The sequence below is a fragment of the Rana temporaria genome, chromosome 2, assembly GCF_905171775.1.
Source record: "Rana temporaria chromosome 2, aRanTem1.1, whole genome shotgun sequence".
NCBI lineage: Eukaryota > Metazoa > Chordata > Amphibia > Anura > Ranidae > Rana > Rana temporaria.
In genome coordinates, this window is record NC_053490.1 from 132,910,680 (window position 1) to 132,928,999 (window position 18,320).

General features: G+C 45.2%; 1 protein-coding gene across 1 annotated transcript; it reads left to right on the forward strand.

The window, feature by feature from the left end:
* The first annotated feature begins 4,667 nt into the window (after positions 1–4,667).
* On the forward strand, positions 4,668–9,045 carry RPS26 (ribosomal protein S26). The gene is made up of 4 exons (XM_040341089.1): positions 4,668–4,774; positions 7,271–7,448; positions 7,535–7,665; positions 8,969–9,045. Exons 1-4 carry the CDS (start codon positions 4,772–4,774, stop codon positions 9,002–9,004), a joined length of 348 nt encoding a protein of 115 aa, XP_040197023.1. The 5' UTR covers positions 4,668–4,771; the 3' UTR covers positions 9,005–9,045.
* Positions 9,046–18,320: the final 9,275 nt, after the last annotated feature.

Genomic DNA, 18,320 nt, shown 5'->3' on the forward strand with positions numbered 1-18,320 from the left:
CCAAACTGTTGCTTGCCCCGAACTGCTCGCCCTACCCTATCTGTAACATGCTGAATATGGTTGTAACATATTGCAAAAGGTAAATTTATCCTTTAATTGAACAAGCTTTTTTTTTTTTTTAAATGGCCAAAAACGAAAAACGCCTATAGACGAAACGCTGCTAAACGTGGGTTACCACATTTAGTCGCGTTTTGCGTCTGAAACGTGGAAATCTTCTGTGTCTGAACCCTTTTTTTTTGCTTTCAAAGAAACACTGTTAAACGCAACTGCCCAGAAACGCCAGTAAACGAGACTGTGTGCATGGTCACATATGATAACATTGAATATGTTCAGGAGCAGTTGAAAAAAGCGTCCAACTGCCTCTGAACGTACGTTTAGCAGCATCCCGTCTAGATGGGGCTTAAGTAAATCAACCCCTGTGTCCCTGCTCTCAGCAGTTCAGTAAAGGCACCCCCTGGGGCACAGACTTCCAATACAGAGCAGCAAATAGGTCCAGCACAGATCACAGTACTCACTGTAGGTGGGTGCCGCACAGGTTCCTGCACTTTCTGTAGTTTTTTTCCCAAAACATTTGTGTGGAAAAAAAAAACAGCTGCGGAAATATGGAGTGATATACAAAATTGCAAAACCCACTATTTTATTCTCTAGGGCCTCTGCTTAAATAATATGTAATGTTTGGGGGTTCCAAGTAATTTTCTAGCAAAAAAAAAAAAAATCAAATAATGACTTTTACATGTAGGAGAGGAATGTCAGAATTGTCCTGGGTGGAAAGTAGTTATTAGGGATGTCCCGATACTAGTATCGGTACCGATACCAAGCATTTCCCCGAGTACTTGTACTCGGGGGAAATGCTCCGATGCCTCACCCGATACCTGGGCAGTCAGGGTGATCGGTGCGGCAGGGGAGTTGCAAGTCTTCTGCGTGCTGTCTAACCCCCCCCCCCCCCGTGCTCCGTGTGCTGAATTCTCCTTCTTCCCCCCCCCCGCCGTGCTCCGTGTGCTCATTGTGCTGCCTTCTCCTCCTCCTCCCCCCGTGCTCCGTGTGCTGCCTTCTCCTTCTCCCCCCCCGTGCTCCGTGTGCTGCCTTCTCCTTCTCCCCCCCCCGTGCTCCGTGTGCTGCCTTCTCCTTCTCTCCCCCCCGTGCTCCGTGTGCTGCCTTCTCCTTCTCCTCCCCCCGTGCTCCGTGTGCTGCCTTCTCCTTCTCCCCCCCCGTGCTCCGTGTGCTGCCTTCTCCTTCTCTCCCCCCCCGTGCTGCCTTCTCTCCCCCCCGTGCTCCGTGTGCTGCCTTCTCCTTCCCCCCCCCCCCGTGCTCCGTGTGCTGCCTTCTCCTTCCCCCCCCCCCCGTGCTCCGTGTGCTGCCTTCTCCTTCTTCCCCCCCCCGCTATGCTCCGTGTGCTGCCTTCTCCTTCTCCCCCCCCCCCCCGTGCTCTGTGTGCTGCCATCTCTGTTAAGACCCCCGACATCTCACCAAAGACCCCCAACAGGGCTGATAAAAAAAAAATTGCAATAAATAATAAAAAAATAAAAAATAAAAAAAAATGTAAATAATAATAATAATAAAAAAAACACACACTGATAATCCACCCCCCCCCCCACCCCAAAAAAAGTAAAATAAAATTGTAAAAAAAAAAATACTGCCACTGTCACATGAGATTAAAAAAAAGTATCGGTATTCGGTATCGGCGAGTACTTGAAAAAAAGTATCGGTACTTGTACTCGGTCTCAAAAAAGTGGTATCGGGACAACCCTAGTAGTTATAATTAAGGTCCATATCGCTAACTTAGAATGCTTGTACAGTAAATACCCTTTTGGTTCTTTATTAATGCTGGTTATACACAGCTCGAATTCAGAAGGCAGCACCCAGCTTGATAAACTTTGATCTGCCAATTAGATGCAGCTGCTGTTTGGGTATTCTGATAGCTGCAGAAGAAGAGACTGCAATGCAATGCATGTAAATGCACATCAACGCAATGCAAATCTATTGAGAAAAATATCTATTTAGAATATTTGGCTCTTGGGCTGGGTTCACATATAAGGCTCACAGCAGAGGTCCCGTGTGTGCTGATTCATCACTTTAGGTCCGAATTCAGATCAAATTTTGGGCCGGAAACAGACCAAAAGGCGCACAGCATTTTTGTGCAAATCACACCTGAACTGCTGCAGAGATATGTGAACCGGCTCCATAGAGAGCCGGTCAAAATCTGCTACTATTGCGAATTGGATGCAGGGAAACCACGGCCAATTCGCAGTCTTACAAGGACCCATAACAATTGAACTTGCATAACTGAGTGTCAGCGCATGTCAACATGTTAAAACACGTCAACGCACATTTAATCAGGGCTTTTTTTCAGGGGGAACTTGGTGGAACTCAGTTCCACCACCTCTGGCTCAGACCCTTGGGGAGGGGGACCTGCTCACCACAATCACTTGTAAACACAGAAGTCCGGTTTATGTGTTTACAAGTGGCAGCTCTGCACTCTCTGTGTAACCCTCCTGAACTCTGCACTCTGTATGTAATGCAATCCTGGTATGTAATGCCCCTTTAAGAGCCTCCTACTGTTCGTGAAATTTGACTGACCACACCCACTATTTGATGTGATTTAGAGGGTGTGTGTGGGTGGAGGGGTTTTGGGGGGTCGTGGTTGAGTTCCAGCACCTATTGTTTGAGAAAAAAAGCCCTGCATTTAATGCATATGTACGTGTGAACACGTAATAATAGAAAACAACTGTACACAGAGTTAGATGGAACACAAGGCCCAGTCACCTACATTTTTATCCATGGAAAAACTCAGGTAACTGTGATTACACACAGATTTTTTTTTTTTTTGTTAATACATTTGCGTTGATATGCATTGTATTAAAATGCATACATGTAGCATTTTAACGCAACACATCACCAGTGTTATGGTATGAACAAGACACAGCAAACAATTGTTTCCTATGGGGGGTTATTTACGAAAGGCAAATCCACTTTGCACTACAAGTGCAAAGTGGACTTGGAAGTGCAGTCGCTGTAAATCTGAGGGGTAGATCTGGAACGAGGGGAAGCTCTGCTGATTTTATCATCCAATCATGTGCAAGCTACAATGCTGTTTTTCATTTTCCTTGCGTGTCCCCCTCAGATCTACAGTGACTGCACTTCCAAGTGCTATTTCAAGTGCACTTTGCACATGTAGTTTTCACTTGTAGTGCAAAGTGGATTTGCCGTTAGTAAATAACCCCCTATGTTCCTCCAGTGCAATAAAATGCAGGTCACTGAATTATATGTGAACAGGGCCTAAGGTCAGAGGAAATAAATCTTTCAAGAAAAAAATATCTTCAGCAAAACGCACATAAAAATGAACATAAAAAAAAATGGAAGTGCAATTGACTGCAGGCACATTTTTATTGCGCGTTGTAGTGTGAATGAGCCTTTAGACTCCACCTAAACTGAGAACGCTTTAAAAAAAATGCACATCACGCCACCAATTGTTTATGAAATCCCAAATGCGGTATACCGTGCTCTAACCAGAAACGCATTGAAAAGCTGCTTGAGCACTTTGCTGCGCATAAAGCATTCCTCTGATATCAATGGTTGTCCAATGGTTGTCCATTTCCAATACACTGGGTGTTAATGGGATCTTATAGGTGAAACGATACTCACCTAGAATCCGAAACTCACCACCACCCACTGATATCTATGGGTGACCGCCTTCAGGATCGCATGCATGGGCATTACTTAAAGCGGGGGTTTACCCGTACAGAACACTTTTTCCCCTTAGATTAATTCTCGTTTTGTCTAAGGGAATCGGCTAGTTGTTTTAAAATATGAGCTGTACTTACCGTTTACGAGATGCATCTTCTCCGCCGCTTCCGGGTATGGGCTGCGGGACTGGGCGTTCCTATGTTGATTGACAGTCTTCCGACGGTCGCATCCATCGCGTCACGATTTTCCGAAAGAAGCCGAACGTCGGTGCGCAGGCGCAGTATAGAGCCGCACCGACGTTCGGCTTCTTTCGGCTACTAGTGACGCGATGTATGCGACCGTCGGAAGCCTCTCGGAAGACTGTCAATCAAGAAGCAACGCCCGCTCCCGAAGACCCATACCCAGAAGCGACGGAGAAGATGCATCTCGAAAACGGTAAGTACAGCTCATATTTTAAAACAACTAGCCGATTCCCCTAGACAAAACGAGCATCCATCTAAGGGGATTGTTTGAAAAAAAAATTTATGGGTGAACCCCCGCTTTAAGATCGAGTGTTGCCAAATTTGTAGTGAGCTGCGCACTTTACAGGGGCAGACAGGCAGGTAAGTAGCTTTATTCCAGAAGAGGAAAAGCATGTCTCTTCTGCATTAAAAATCCTGCCTGTCCACCCATTTTCATTGTGGACCCTAAAGTTCCAGTTTAAGACGAAATTTCATGTCTTTTTTATATATATATATATATATATATATATATATATATATATATATATATATATAAACAAACAAACCACCTTGTCTGTACATATCACCTTCCTTCCTACACTGCCTAGACAACCCGCCCAGGGGTGCGCATGCGTATTACCAACTACGCGGCGCACTAACTGAATCCTTTAATCCCTCCGCAACGCCACTCAAATAGTCCCTTTCTAGAAGAACGTCTTTCTAAGGGCGGGGTTATTGCAACCCGAAGCCAATCCGCAGTAGGCGCCATACATCGTACTGCGCTGCGTCATGTCCGCCGCGGAGGGATCGGCTTTATAAGGATTGAGCAGCAGCTTCCGGTCCTCTTTGCAGCCTTCGAGTCCAAGATGGTGAGAAAGCGAGGCGGCGGTTGTAGGGCCGTGTGTGTGTCTGTGTGAATGAGAGCGCCCGCCGCTGCTGATAACGGTCACAGGCTGATGGTGTCACCTTCCGTTGCTGAGCTGTTATGATGCCGGAGGTGTTTCCGTGTGTCGGGAGACCTCGTGTGGCTGGGTACAGCAGAGGCCGCGGCCGGCGTGCTCATTACAGCGCGCTATGTCGGAGCACAGCTGGGCCCAGGGGTCTCCATTTGTTATGGGGGATGTGACTGCTGTGTATAGGTCAGGAGCCTATAATGGGAGGGAATGGGCTCCGCTGTCCATAGGATCAGGAAATGAATGGTCTATGTCGATCTCAATGGGGAACCCCTTTTACCATTTTGGAGAGTTGCTCCCTATTGATGATTACAGTTGGGGTGGTAAAAATGTTTGGCCGAGCTGTGTTTTTACTGAACCCCCCTCCCCAAACCTGCAATAAATAAGTGGTGTTTACAAGTCCTAATGCTTTGCCCCTGTGAGAAAAACTACCTGATGTGATCTGCAGCACCCAACCCATTTGGGGTAAACGGGGAAGCACCACAATTGTGCCTGTTGGTCACCACTGAATAGTGATCTGAATGTGAATTGCTCCTCAGAGGACCTGTCAGTGTAGATGCATGTTAGATTGTGCTTCAGACAACAGTAGGGAGGTATCAACACCTTAATCGTCCCCCCCCAACCATGCATGTTGTGTACAGTGGCACCATTTGCAATAGGTTGTGCTCTGTGGGTGGTACTGGCTGGGGGCTATAATTCCATAGCATGGCGTCTGGGGTTTGTGTGCACCCCCCAGATGGTGGCTTGGCAGTACCTGGGAAAGGGTGGTAAAAACATGGCTCAACCATGGGTCTACCTACCATCCTCTCAATTGCAAGTGTAAACTGGCCCTAAAGGTGGCAGAGGTTTGTCTAAAAAAACACACCGACAGTTTCTATACAGGGAAATTTTCACTACAGTAAAAAGCTTAAAATAGACCTTAAACTAAATCCCAGATTCAAGTTTACAGACCATTAATGGATTATTTACTAGAGGTTTTTACCGGGTCAGATTAACGTGTACACCCTCACGGCCCCTCTGTGCTTGCCTCCCATTGGTGATGAGCTGTGAGTGACCATGCAGCCAGTGTAGCAGTTCAGGGATTTAAAATCATCTATCTTCTCCCTATGTTGGGGCTTCTGAGGTGGCTGTGTGCTTCGTGGTCATCATTGGCCCTGGGGTGGGTCCAATGATGTAAAAGCAATCCTAGTGGCCAATTAGAAACTGGAAATAATGAGCATTTTCATCACTCCTGGTTTCCTAGATGTAAACGGCTCTACTTTTAAATTTGGAAAGTATCTGAACACACCGATCTTGGTGTGATCAGATGCGTGTAAGGGCAGAGGACAAATCTGGGGTCTAATAGACCTCCGATCTCTCCATAAAGAGTACCTGTCACTGCCTATTGCTGTCATTGGGCTGTTGTCACACCTTTTGACAGCAATAAAGTTTTTTTTTTTCCTATAAAGCTGTCCTGTGCACTCAAAGGTGAACTCATGTGTTGGAACTGCACACATACCTTACATGTGGTGCGATTGCTATTTATTTATGTATTACTGCAAACCCCAGAGCGAGAGCACTAATTCTAGTACCAGACCTTCCCTGTAATGCTAAACTGTCGCCTATATTTGTAAAGCAGGTTATCTGAATAGATATTACAATGAACTTGGTACAGTTCCCTGTTACTATCGTGAGGCTAAATACCCCTTTTGGAAAAATCGGCAGAACCTCCCTGGCTACTTCCGCATGTTTGGTTGTTGCTACACTTGCAGTAAAGAGAATTGGGTGTTCACATGACGTTTTTTGCAACCTGGTGGTCGAGAAATCCTGACATTTAACTTGTTTGCTTCCATAAAGTAGAACTATAGGCAAGACATTTTCTTTCTTTTTGGATGGAGTAAGGGGGGGGGGGGTGTATGACAGGATTTTTTTCTGCCATCTGTGTCCCATTGCGACTATTTCCCTTCACTTCCTGTACCACAACCAAACAGGAAGTGAGCAAGAATACCTGCAAATTATGAGAATTCCTTGGACCCGCAGGTCACTGGAACTAGTGTCCCTATTAGAAGATTTCTACTGTTACTTTTCTGGGGACAACCCAAAACTTGATTTTCTTTTCCTTTCAATTTCTCTGATAATGGTAAACAGGACAAATGGAACAAATCTCCCTAATGGGGCACAGATGGCAATAAAAACTGACAAGTGTTCTAATCCCTCTCCACTCCAAAATGAATAGTTTTGCCTTTTAGTTATACTTTAAAGGGTTGCATGCAATGTTACCATGGTAACAAGGAAATATACTTTTCCTGCCGCCTGTGTTAAAATGCTGAGTCTTTGTTTCTCACTACTGCAGGTATTCAAACTTTCTGGCTAACTGATGTCTAAATAGTTCACTATAAGAAATCCTTTAATTAGAGCAACATTTTTTTTTAGACCAAGAAAAGAAGGAATAACGGACGTGCCAAGAAGGGACGTGGGCATGTCCAGCCTATCCGGTGCACCAACTGTGCCCGCTGTGTCCCAAAAGACAAGGCCATCAAGAAGTTTGTGATCAGAAACATCGTTGAGGCTGCAGCTGTCAGGGATATCTCTGATGCTAGTGTCTTCGATTGTAAGTTTAATGTTTAGTTTTTCATATGATCTTGTCCCACTTATTAAATGGTTACATTTTTACAAAGATCTTTCATTGTTTTTTAGCGTATGCACTGCCTAAGCTTTATGTGAAACTGCACTACTGTGTTAGCTGCGCCATTCACAGCAAGGTGGTCAGAAACCGCTCTCGTGAGGCACGCAAGGATCGCACACCACCACCAAGGTTCAGGCCTGCGGTATGTTCTGCTTTTAATTTTGCTACAGATTTTTTTTGTCTAAAATTTAAGTGTTGCTTCATAAAAGTATCTTAATCACATCCTACAGTTTTTTTTTTTTTTTGTTTTTTTTTAAACACTTAAAGCTCAACTCCAGGCTTCTTAGTCACTGAATTGCCTTTACAAGCAGCGGGAGGGGACATTCTCTCTGCCGCGACTTTCTCTGGCTCTACCGTCCTACAGAGAGACCCGGCTGGCACTTCTGCCTGCTGAATATAGAGGCAACCGGAAAGGCTCTGAATTGCCTCTATAGGAAACCAGAAGCAATGCGCATACATCGCTTCTGGTTTTTCTGCCTGTAAACGGCGTAGTTTTAAAAAATAAATAAAGCCTCTCGCACGATCTTTGTGTAATGAAATGCTTATAAGAGTCTAATAGACCCAGATCTCTACGTAGAGTCCCTGTCACTGCCTATTGCTATCAGAGGATATTTATAATCACTAATAACATTTAAAGTGATTAAAAAAATATATAGAAACCAGTGTAATAATGTTATGGCATTTCTATCTGTGCCCCTCATTGCTATTTAAAGCTTGGCTCACACTGGGGCTGCCCCGCAGATATGTGAACCGGCTCCATAGAGAGCTGGTCATTCTCCTGCTATGCAAATTGAATGCGGAGAAAACCGCGTCCAATTCACATAGGTGTGAACTCAGGAGCTGGGTAAGAATATAGACGTGCACTTCTGTTTTGGATATGTAGTTAAGTCTGTTATGACAAGCATAAGGATGGTGTTGGAAGTGTACAAATTTTGATATTGCTAGGTTTCCTTCAAAGTGGTTTATCTTTCGTCACTGCCAAATGTGTAGCAGTGATTTTGGTGGCTAGAAAATAACCTGCTCTCCCAAAAATAAATTTTTATTATAGTGTAACTATTAAAAACTGTAGAACATTTGTCAGTATTGCTAAATCGGGTGTTTGAGCGAGAAGGTACATCTTGCCTGCTATGAATGAGGAAAATGCTGCTTCAAGGCTTGGCAAAATTCAGTGTCTCTGAGAAAATGGCTAAATATGGAAGCGCATGAAAACAATAAATGTGAAGGTCCAATTAAGAATCGCTGAATTGGTAAAAACAATGTTAGGCTCACTGTATACCATGGTTGCCCTCTCCTGATGGTTTATTTGGAAATGACTGCCTCCATAGATATGGTCTGCTGTTACACTGTAACTGTGACCTTATGAATGTTTTATTTCTTGTAGTGGAACTGTTTGCAATTTCAGCTACTTTCTGTGAATGGTAATTGCATTTTTTTATTTTTTGTAGGGCGCACCTCCAAGAGCACCTCCCAAACCAATGTAAGGAAATCTGCTCAGATGTCTCATCAATAAACTGTTAAAAATGAACTTGCCTTTCGTTGTCTTTTTGGGATATGGGAATGTATTGTAACCTACAAATGAATAATCACTGATTGTCCTTTAACATACTCATCTGCTTGTTTGCCTTTTCTTGGGGTTCCAGTTTCCCTGAGGAAATCCTCTTTAGTGCAGGTATGGCCAGTGCTGAAGAGCATTTCTTTGCACAGGAGATGGTGATGTGGGCACCCACTGTAAGCGTCTGGGTGGTAGTGCCATTTGACTGTATTTTAATGGCTAGCTCATACTGACATGTTCTATAATGGGGGGGAGCAGGTCACCACTGGGGCACACTGCAGTGCTGATGTGTTGAAAGATTCAGCATATCTGCATTTTTCCACACTGAACTAGATGGCACCACATGTCAAAGCAGCGCAATGTGCTCAGTTGTAGAGTAAATGTGGTGAACATGCATTGCGCTACTCTTTGCTGGAGCACACGCTGCACTAGTCCAGTAAAACGTTGCTTTTTACCATGCAGGCTAGTGTAAACGTAGCCTAAATGCCATCACATTACTGACTTGTGCCCCGCCCTCCCTTCCTGGCAAACTCTTGAGAGCTGTGCATTTTGTCATAAGCCTAGGCTTTTTTACCAGACAAACAGTAAGTGGGCTGTACAAGTTATACTGTGTACTGGCAGAAGGTTATACTATATAAAGTTAAAACAAGGGCAGAACATTTATTGGATGGAAAGATAAAAAAATTACCCACTTTAAAGTGGAAGACAATTTTATGAACTATTAAACGTCCTTTTCTTCAACCTATCCTGCATACCCTGTATGAAAATCTGGTCTTTCTCTTTTTGTAATCTGGTCATGTGATCCTGGAACTCCAGCACCTGTGTTGGTGAACGCTGGATGGTAGAAAGGGGAGCCTATGGGTGATTACAGGAAAGCAATGATCCTGTATAGGGGGATCCTTTTTAAGCATACTTGCTTTTTACTACCTCATCACTCATTTTATTTGTAAATAAAACGAATACCTAAATCTATAGCTTCATGTAATATACATTTCTAGAAGATGGAGGGCCATTTCTTCTGCAGTGTTTACATTTGCATGTTTTTCTTTTACAAATGTATTGCATTGGGGTAGAAGCTGAATGTGGCAATGGTTTTTGGCTGGTAAACATTATCCTGAAGTACGGGTTATAAACCAGACACTTTCTCCTTTTTTAGAGAATTCATTTTGTTTACTATATAAACCAGATCTAAGTAAGCAGGGATAAAAGCATAAGGGATTTGAAGAACTCCATTTAATACCCACTCAGAGTTGAACATTTCTAACAGGTATTTGTGTAGCACGAATAAAGCACTGTAAATTCACATTGTTTATAATCCATGGAACTGATTTCTTGCATAATCACTTGCCCACTGGGCACTTATACCCCCTTCCTAACCAGACCAATTTTCAGTGCTCACATTTTTGCATGACAATTGCTCAGTCATGGAACATTGTACCAACGCTTGCTTTTACTGGTATTTGATCACCACTTAGTTTCTTTTGCTTGTACTATAAATGAAAAAAACAGAAAATTTAAAAAAATAAATGCATTTTTAATTTTGGTTATAAAATGTTGCAATTAGTAATTTTTCTTCATACATTTTGGCAAATTTATACTGCTACATCTTTGGTAAAAAAAATAATCAAGTGTATATTTGGTCTTTGAAAGCTAGAATCTACAAATTATGGGGACAATTTCTGAAAATTGATCACAACCGATGTACTCATTTCATGAGACCCTAACAAGCCAAGGAAATACAAACAACCCCCCCCCAAAGGTCCCCTTTTTGGAAAGTAGATATTCCAAGGTATTTAGAAAGAGGTGTGGTGAGTTTTTGAAGTTGAAAATTTTTTTTTTTTTTCCCCCCTGCAATTTTTTGCAAGATTATCTTTTTTTTTTTTTTTTCTCCCACAAAGGTCTTCCTCACACACATATGCACAGGGCTCAAAATTTTGTCCTGAGCCACTAGCCAGACCTTAAGAGTTACTCGCCACCAGTTGCCCCACCCAACCTCTCCCCTGCCCCACCCCTAAGTCTGCCCCTAAACACGCCCTTGTAAATTATCTCATGAAATTACACTGTTAAATGTTTTCAGCCGTATTAAGTTCCAAAAATAAATGACGACAACTTTAACAATATTAACATAAAGCATATGAGATGCAGCCTCGCTGTGCCCACGAATGCAGCCTCGCTGTGCCCTCCATTTTCCTCCTGCAGTCACGGCTGCAGGAGGAAAATGGAGGGTATTGGTTCCTCTATATACTGCCCCTCCTATCCGGGTGTACAGGGGTGAGACATGGGTCCCCTGAAGCATGGGGCTGGGATGAGTGAAGTGAGCGCTGGTAGCAGTGATGGGTGAGTGGCAGCAGTGGTGGGGGGGATGGTATTGGTGGTGGCTGTGAAGGAGGTAAGATCACTGGCAACATGGGGCTGGGATGAGTGACAGTGAGTGGTGGTAGCAGGGATGGGATCGGTGGTGGTGGGTTGGATGGGGTGAGTGGCAGCAGTGGTGGGGGGGATGGGATCAGTGGTGGCTGTGAGGGGGGGTTAGATCACTGGCAGTGCTGACGGTGAGGGGTATGGCATCAGTGGTGGTGCTGAGGGATGGGATCAGTGGCAGTGGTGACGGTGGGATCAGTGGCGGGGGTAGTGGGATCAGTGGTGGTGGGGGATAGGATCCGTGGTGGCTGTGAAGAAGGTAAGATCACTGTCAGTGGTGGGGGGTGGGATCAGTGGTAGCTGTGAAGGAGGTAAGATTACTGGCAGTGGGGGGTGATGGGATCAGTGGTGGGGGATGGGATCAGTGGTGGCTGTGAAGGACGTAAGATTACTGGCAGTGATGACGGTGGGGGGTGGTTGGATCAGGGGGGGTGGCGGCATTGTGGTGGGATCAGGGGCGGGGTGGTGGCTGTGAAGGAGGTAAGATCACTGGCAGTGGTGACTGGTGGGATCAGTAGCAGGGATGGTGACATTGGTGGTGGTGGGGGAGGATGCCACCGGGGATAAGATCTGTGGTGGTGAGGGGGGGTCAGTAAGAGGCAGAGGTTGGGATCAGCTGCACTGACTATTATGTCACTTTGTCAGTCGATTCCTTCCTCTTCATTGTTGCTACCATGCCTCCAGGGATGCTCCTGTGTCATGGGATCTCCTGTAGAGGGGAGAGCTCCTCCCCCTTCACTGCATTGGTGTCAGCTGACTTTCCCTTCCAGCATTTTACATTGCAGCCTTTCCTCAGCGAGCACTGGGGAAGCAACCGATGCCCCCCCCCGGCGCGCCGTGTAACAAGGTGTCATAGGCGAACACTGTTACTACTCGGTGAACAGTGGGGAAACAACCGAAGCCCCCCCACCCCGGCGCACAGTATAACAAGGTGTCATAGGCAAACACTGTTACCATCGCTCTGAACACAGCTCCATGACACACAGCGGGACATCCCTGCTGTGTGTGTGATAAAACAAGACGAGGAGGAGCGCTGCAGCCTCCTCACCTCGGCTCAAAGCCACCCCAGGGCAGTCTGGTCCTGGCGCTGTGTGTTCTCTGGCTGATCGCTTCAGCCGGGAAATGATCAGCCTGGTCCACCCCGCCTCCTCACTCGCCCTGAATGAAATTCCACAAATTGCGAGCAAAGAGTGGAAATTTTGAGGGTTGATATGCATACCACAAAATACATTCTACTCCTGAGTATAGCAATACCACATGTGAGACTCTTTTTTTTTTCCACAGCCTGGCCACATACAGAGGCCCAACATGCAGGGAGAACCATCAGGTGTTCTAGGGACATAAATTGCACATATAATCATTCCAAAATATATATATATATATATTAATTAAATAACAAACCTGTTATACTTCCCTGCTCTGTAATTGGTTTGCACAGAGCAGCCCCGATTCTCCTCTTCTAGGCTATCCCACTGGCATTTCTGGCTCTGCCTGCCATCAGAGTGCCCCTATAGCAAGGTAAAAAAAACTTCTGCCTTCTTGGAACCGTTACATGTCCTATGAGACATTGCTCCACACACATACTGACATGGATGGTGTACTGAGCTGTATGTGTGCTACACTGTATTTCACAATATGTAAACAAATAATGCATTCTGTATGCAGGCCAACTAATCGGCTGGCTGAATAATCGATTCTGAAAATGGTTGACATAATGGTTCATAATTGATTAGTTGTCGATTAATCGATTAGTAGTTTCAGCTCTAGATATTTCTAACACAGCCTGTATATAGCAAAAATTAGACCCCAAAATACATTCTGCTACTCCTGAGTATGGCGATACCACATGTGAGACTTTTACAGTCAGGCCACATACTGAGGCTCAACATGCAGGGAGCACCAGCAGGTGTTCTAGGAGAATAAATTGCACATCTAATTTGACTACCTATTACACTTTTGAGAGACACTGATGGGCACTGTAGTGGCATGGATGGGCAGAGATCAGCACTCTGGGCACTTCAGATCCAGCCCACAGACCACTGCACACAACTTCCTCTCCTCGCACACTGTACCGATCGAGGGGAGGAGCTGAACCGGACATGCTCCGGTCTGTTGACAACTAATCGCACCATCATTGGATGGTGCAATACTGTGGTAAAGGGCTGCTGTCATTGATCCTTTACCCCGTTTGCTCTGTGATGCGCCGGGTCTTCTGGACCTGACTGTCTTGGACATTCTCGGGTGCGTGACCAATTCTGGAAGGCCGTCATATGACGGCCTCCCCAGAGTTATCCGACCATGCTGTAGCTGTCGTTCGGGCTATGGCCCGTTTGGCAACTGGATAAACATAGGGCAGATTTGGGCCTGGGCCAATACATCTACAGAGCATGTCTAATGGCGTATTGGGGGTGGGGGGACAAGCACAGGGAAGACCATGGACACACCAAGTAAATTGTGTACTGACCGGGTGTTGAGTGTTTGTTCCTAATGCTGCAAGGGAAAAGGTGCTAACCACAGCTTACAACAATATGCTCTCTAACCGAGTTAGAAACGCTGTCCTGTGTCCCTTTTTTTTTTTTGGTACAAGATGTCCTTTTGCCTTCTGGGTTAACTAACGCAGGTTGTCATTAAACCTGGAACATTGAGCATATGCTGTGATTGCAAAGTGCCATCTACATAGCTTTTTTTTCCGACCTAAAAATATTCACTAAACTCTCACTCTGCCTAAATACAGTCCTTCCCTCCCAGGTACACAAGGACCAGGTGGGCTTTGTCCCTCTCTCCGCCAAGCAGTAGATAACACGAGAAAAGTAATAGACCTGATTGATGTAGCCAACAGGGAGAACACAGAATCCTTGGTTCTGAGTTTGGATGCCGAAAAGGCCTTTGACTGCTTGGGCTGGCCTTTTCTGTTTGCCACATGGGCTTCATGAGACCCTTCCTACATCCGATACAACATCTTTACACCAACCCCACATCACAAGTGAAAACTCCATTTGCCATCTCGTCCCCATTTCCGGTTACCAATGGCAATCGCCAGGGATGTCTTCTCTCTCCCTTACTATTTGCACTATGTGTAGAATCCCTGGCAGTGACCATTTGTGGGAGTCCGGTCATTCGGGGCATACTGGGCAGGGGAAAGGAATTTAAAATCTCATTGATTGCCAATGATATCCTCACATTGACTCAATCCAGGATCTCCCTACCAAACCTACACGCAGAGCTTGACTGATACGGGTAATCTTGGGATATAAAATAAACACGTCCAAGTCAGAAGCCCTCCCAGAGGCACCTGCCACCTTCAGACCTGTTTCCCCTATAACTGGGAACCTGCATCCTTAAAATATCTGGGGGTTAATATCACCACATCCTTTTCCACGCTTTATCAGGCTAATGTCAGTCCCCTATATAGGTCAATTAGGGAACTGGTGCAAAAATGGAAGAATCATCATATCTCCCTTCTAGGGCGCATTACTTCCATCAAGATGGTCATCCTCCCTAAGCTCCTGTATCTGTTCCAACACTCCCCATCGGCATCTATGCAAACTCTACAAGGTGACTTAATATGATATGTATTGAATTATAAGAGACACAGGATACCCCGTTTGGTACTTATGGCGTCGCACTCAGATGGGGGCCTTGCGTTCACCAACCTAGTTAAATATTATCAGGTGGCTCAGCTACATGCGATAGTTTCCTGGTTTCCCCAACACTCCTACAACAAATGGACGGAAATCGAGAAAATTTGGATGGTACTAGTACATCCGAATAGCCTACTATGGAGTGCGAATGGGGAGGTGGAACCCGGTCGGCTACTGGGGTACATGTCCCAGCTTAGACGACTATGGTGTCAGATATCATGCGTACATAAGCTTAACTGTGATACATTTTTTTCTGGCCTCCTTCCCCTGCAACCCTAAAGTGCAAGCTAACCTTACCCGCCAGATGACATTGCTGTGGGCATCATGAAATCTGTTCCATTTTGGACACATAGTAGACACTAGATGCTGCAAACTTCTACCATTTTCTGAACTCTAAGATAAACACGACCTGCCCCGCCAGGTATTCTATGGATACCTGCAGATTTGTCACTATGCCCAAACCATAGCTCTGAATCTGCAGTTCTCTGCGCCTTCCCCCTTTGAACATATGATATTGGAGGGAACCGCACGTAGGAGACTGATCTCTGACATACACCAGATTCTCAATACTCACTCCATAACAGACCAGGGCAAACATGCTCTGCTGGGAAAGGGCACTAGGAGAGGAACTCCCCATAGAAACATGGCAGGTGATCTGGACTCAGGCTGCTAAGAGCTCGTTATGTACTCTATAAAGAAAATGCTTACAAAATTCTCTATTTCTGGTACTTGACCCCGGACATCCTCCATGCTGTCTACCCTTATAGTTCTGACCGCTGCTAGCGCTGTCAGGAAGGTAAGGGCACCCTGCTCCACATCTACTGGACCTGCCCACTAATTACCCCCTTCTGGTGCTTGACACAACAACTACTGACTCGCCTCTTCGGGGTGCCGATACCCATGACACCAAAATTCTTTCTGTTGGGCCTTTCTCCATTAAACATAGCCAAACACTATAAGAAATTACTTGGACATTTTATCACGGCTGCATGATGCCTGGTTGCACTTAACTGAAAAAAACGCTCACACCCTCCCCAGAAGCTCTTTATGCTAGGGTCAAGGATGTTGATCTCATGGAAAAAATGACCGCTAGGAAGCTAGACAAGCTGGAGGACCACGATAAGGTCTGGGAGTTGTGGCATCTCCGGGAGGACCTACCATGATCCAACATCGGAGCCAAAGCGGTAACCATTTATTCTCCTTTCTCTCTCCCCCCCTACCTTTTCCATGCTTGTCTTTTTCTCCCCCATTTTTTTTCTTTGTTAAATTTTACGTTCTGTATGAATCCAGAATTCCAGTACAACTCAATATCGTTCAAATTCAATACTTTTATTGAAGTTGTAATGTCTCATGCTAATTGTGAATAAGGGCTCTTTCACACGTCCGTTCCGTTCGTCCGTTTTTTGGACGTCCGTTAACGGACCGCAATGCTTCCCTATGGGTTAACGTCAGTTAGCGGATGAGCATCCGCTAACGTCCGTTAGCATCCGTCTGCGTTAAGTTCCGTTTTTTTGGACTGAAGAAAACCCTATTTTTCTTCCGTCAAAAAAACGGAACGGACGAAAAACGGACGTTAGCGGATGATCCGTTTACCATCCGATCCGCTAACATCCGTTTTTCATCAAAATATGTAAAAAGCCCCCCAAAAAAAAAAAAACGGATGGAAAAACTGATGAAAACGGACGAAAAACTGATGGAAAAACGGATCAACTGATGAAAAAAAAACTGAGCTGACGTGTGAAAGAGCCCTAAGGCTCCTCCCTTCTCAATGTTATAGCGTACTGTCACACTTTGATCACATTCTTGTACTGTTTTTCTATTACTGTAAAAACTAATAAAACAGTTATTTAAAAGAAAAAAAAGTGTAAAAAACAGCGTGGGGGTCCCCCTCAATCCATACCAGGCCCTTTGGGTCTGGTATGGCTTTTTAAGTGGAAACCCATGTCAACATTTAAAAAAAAAGGGTGCAGGGTCCACCCGAAATCCATACCCAACCCTTAGGTCTGGTGTGGCTTTTGAAGTGAAAAATTCATGCCAGATCCCTATCTGAGCATGCAGCCTGGCAGGCCAGGAAAGGGGGGGGGCAACAAATGAGAGCCCACGAACCATACCAGGCCACATGCCCTCAATATGGGGGTAAAGCACCTTGTCCCCATGTTAATGAGGACAAGGGCCTCTTCCTCTTAACCCTGGCCGATAGTGGTTGTGGGGGGCTTATCGGAATCTGGAAGCAACCTTTAACAAGAGGGACCATAGATACCGCCTCCCTATGTGAATGAGTAGGGGTACTCATTCACCTAAAAAGTAAATGTAAACACAACATAAGCTCTTGACAAATCCTTTATTAAAGAATCTAAATTTCAAAAAATATCCCTCCGATGTAAATCCATCGTCAACTGTTCTGACAAAGGCTCCTGCCGTCTGACAGCTCTTAAATAAATAAGGGGGGGGGGGTGGCGCCCCTTAGTTATTTTATTTTTATACTTCGTCAGAACTGAAAGTTTTTTTTTATCTGGATTGGTGGGCGTCGTGATTGACGATGGATCTACACCGGGGGAGTTTTTTTTATTTAGGATTTGTGTTTTTATTTACTTCTTACACTTTTCTACTCATTCATGTAGTGGGGGCTGGGATTTGAGGGCCCCTAGTTAAAGGGGGCTTCCAGATTCTGATAAGCCCCCTGACCGCAGACCCCCACAACCACCGGCCAGGGTTGGAGCCCCCAATCCCTATGTTGTGGGCATGGGGCCTGGTATAGTGCAGGAAGGGGGGCGCTTGCTTGCATGGATTGGGGGGGTCCCAATGGGACACTTGTATGGACAGGGCCCTGGTATAGATTGTGGGACCTTCATGCCCTTTTTTTCAATTTTTTTTTATTGCTTGCAATGTTTTTTTTTACATTCCGCTGTCAACTGGTGACTCATCCATTATTAGGATGTTGGCGGCCGGTTTCCTGGCCTGCTCCTTAACAACCAGCTATCCACTGGCTGTTAAGGACGCTGGCGGCCTCCGCTTAAAAAAAAAGAGAACATCAGTGTTTAGCAGAGTTTGGGAGCTGTCAGCAGTTTGTCTGACAAAGTGCATCCCTCCTCCAGAACGCACTGACAGGGGTTTATTTTTCTGTCACTAAACTCGCCTGCCAAAAAATGCTGATAAAAGCCTAAGTGTGCATGGACACATAGG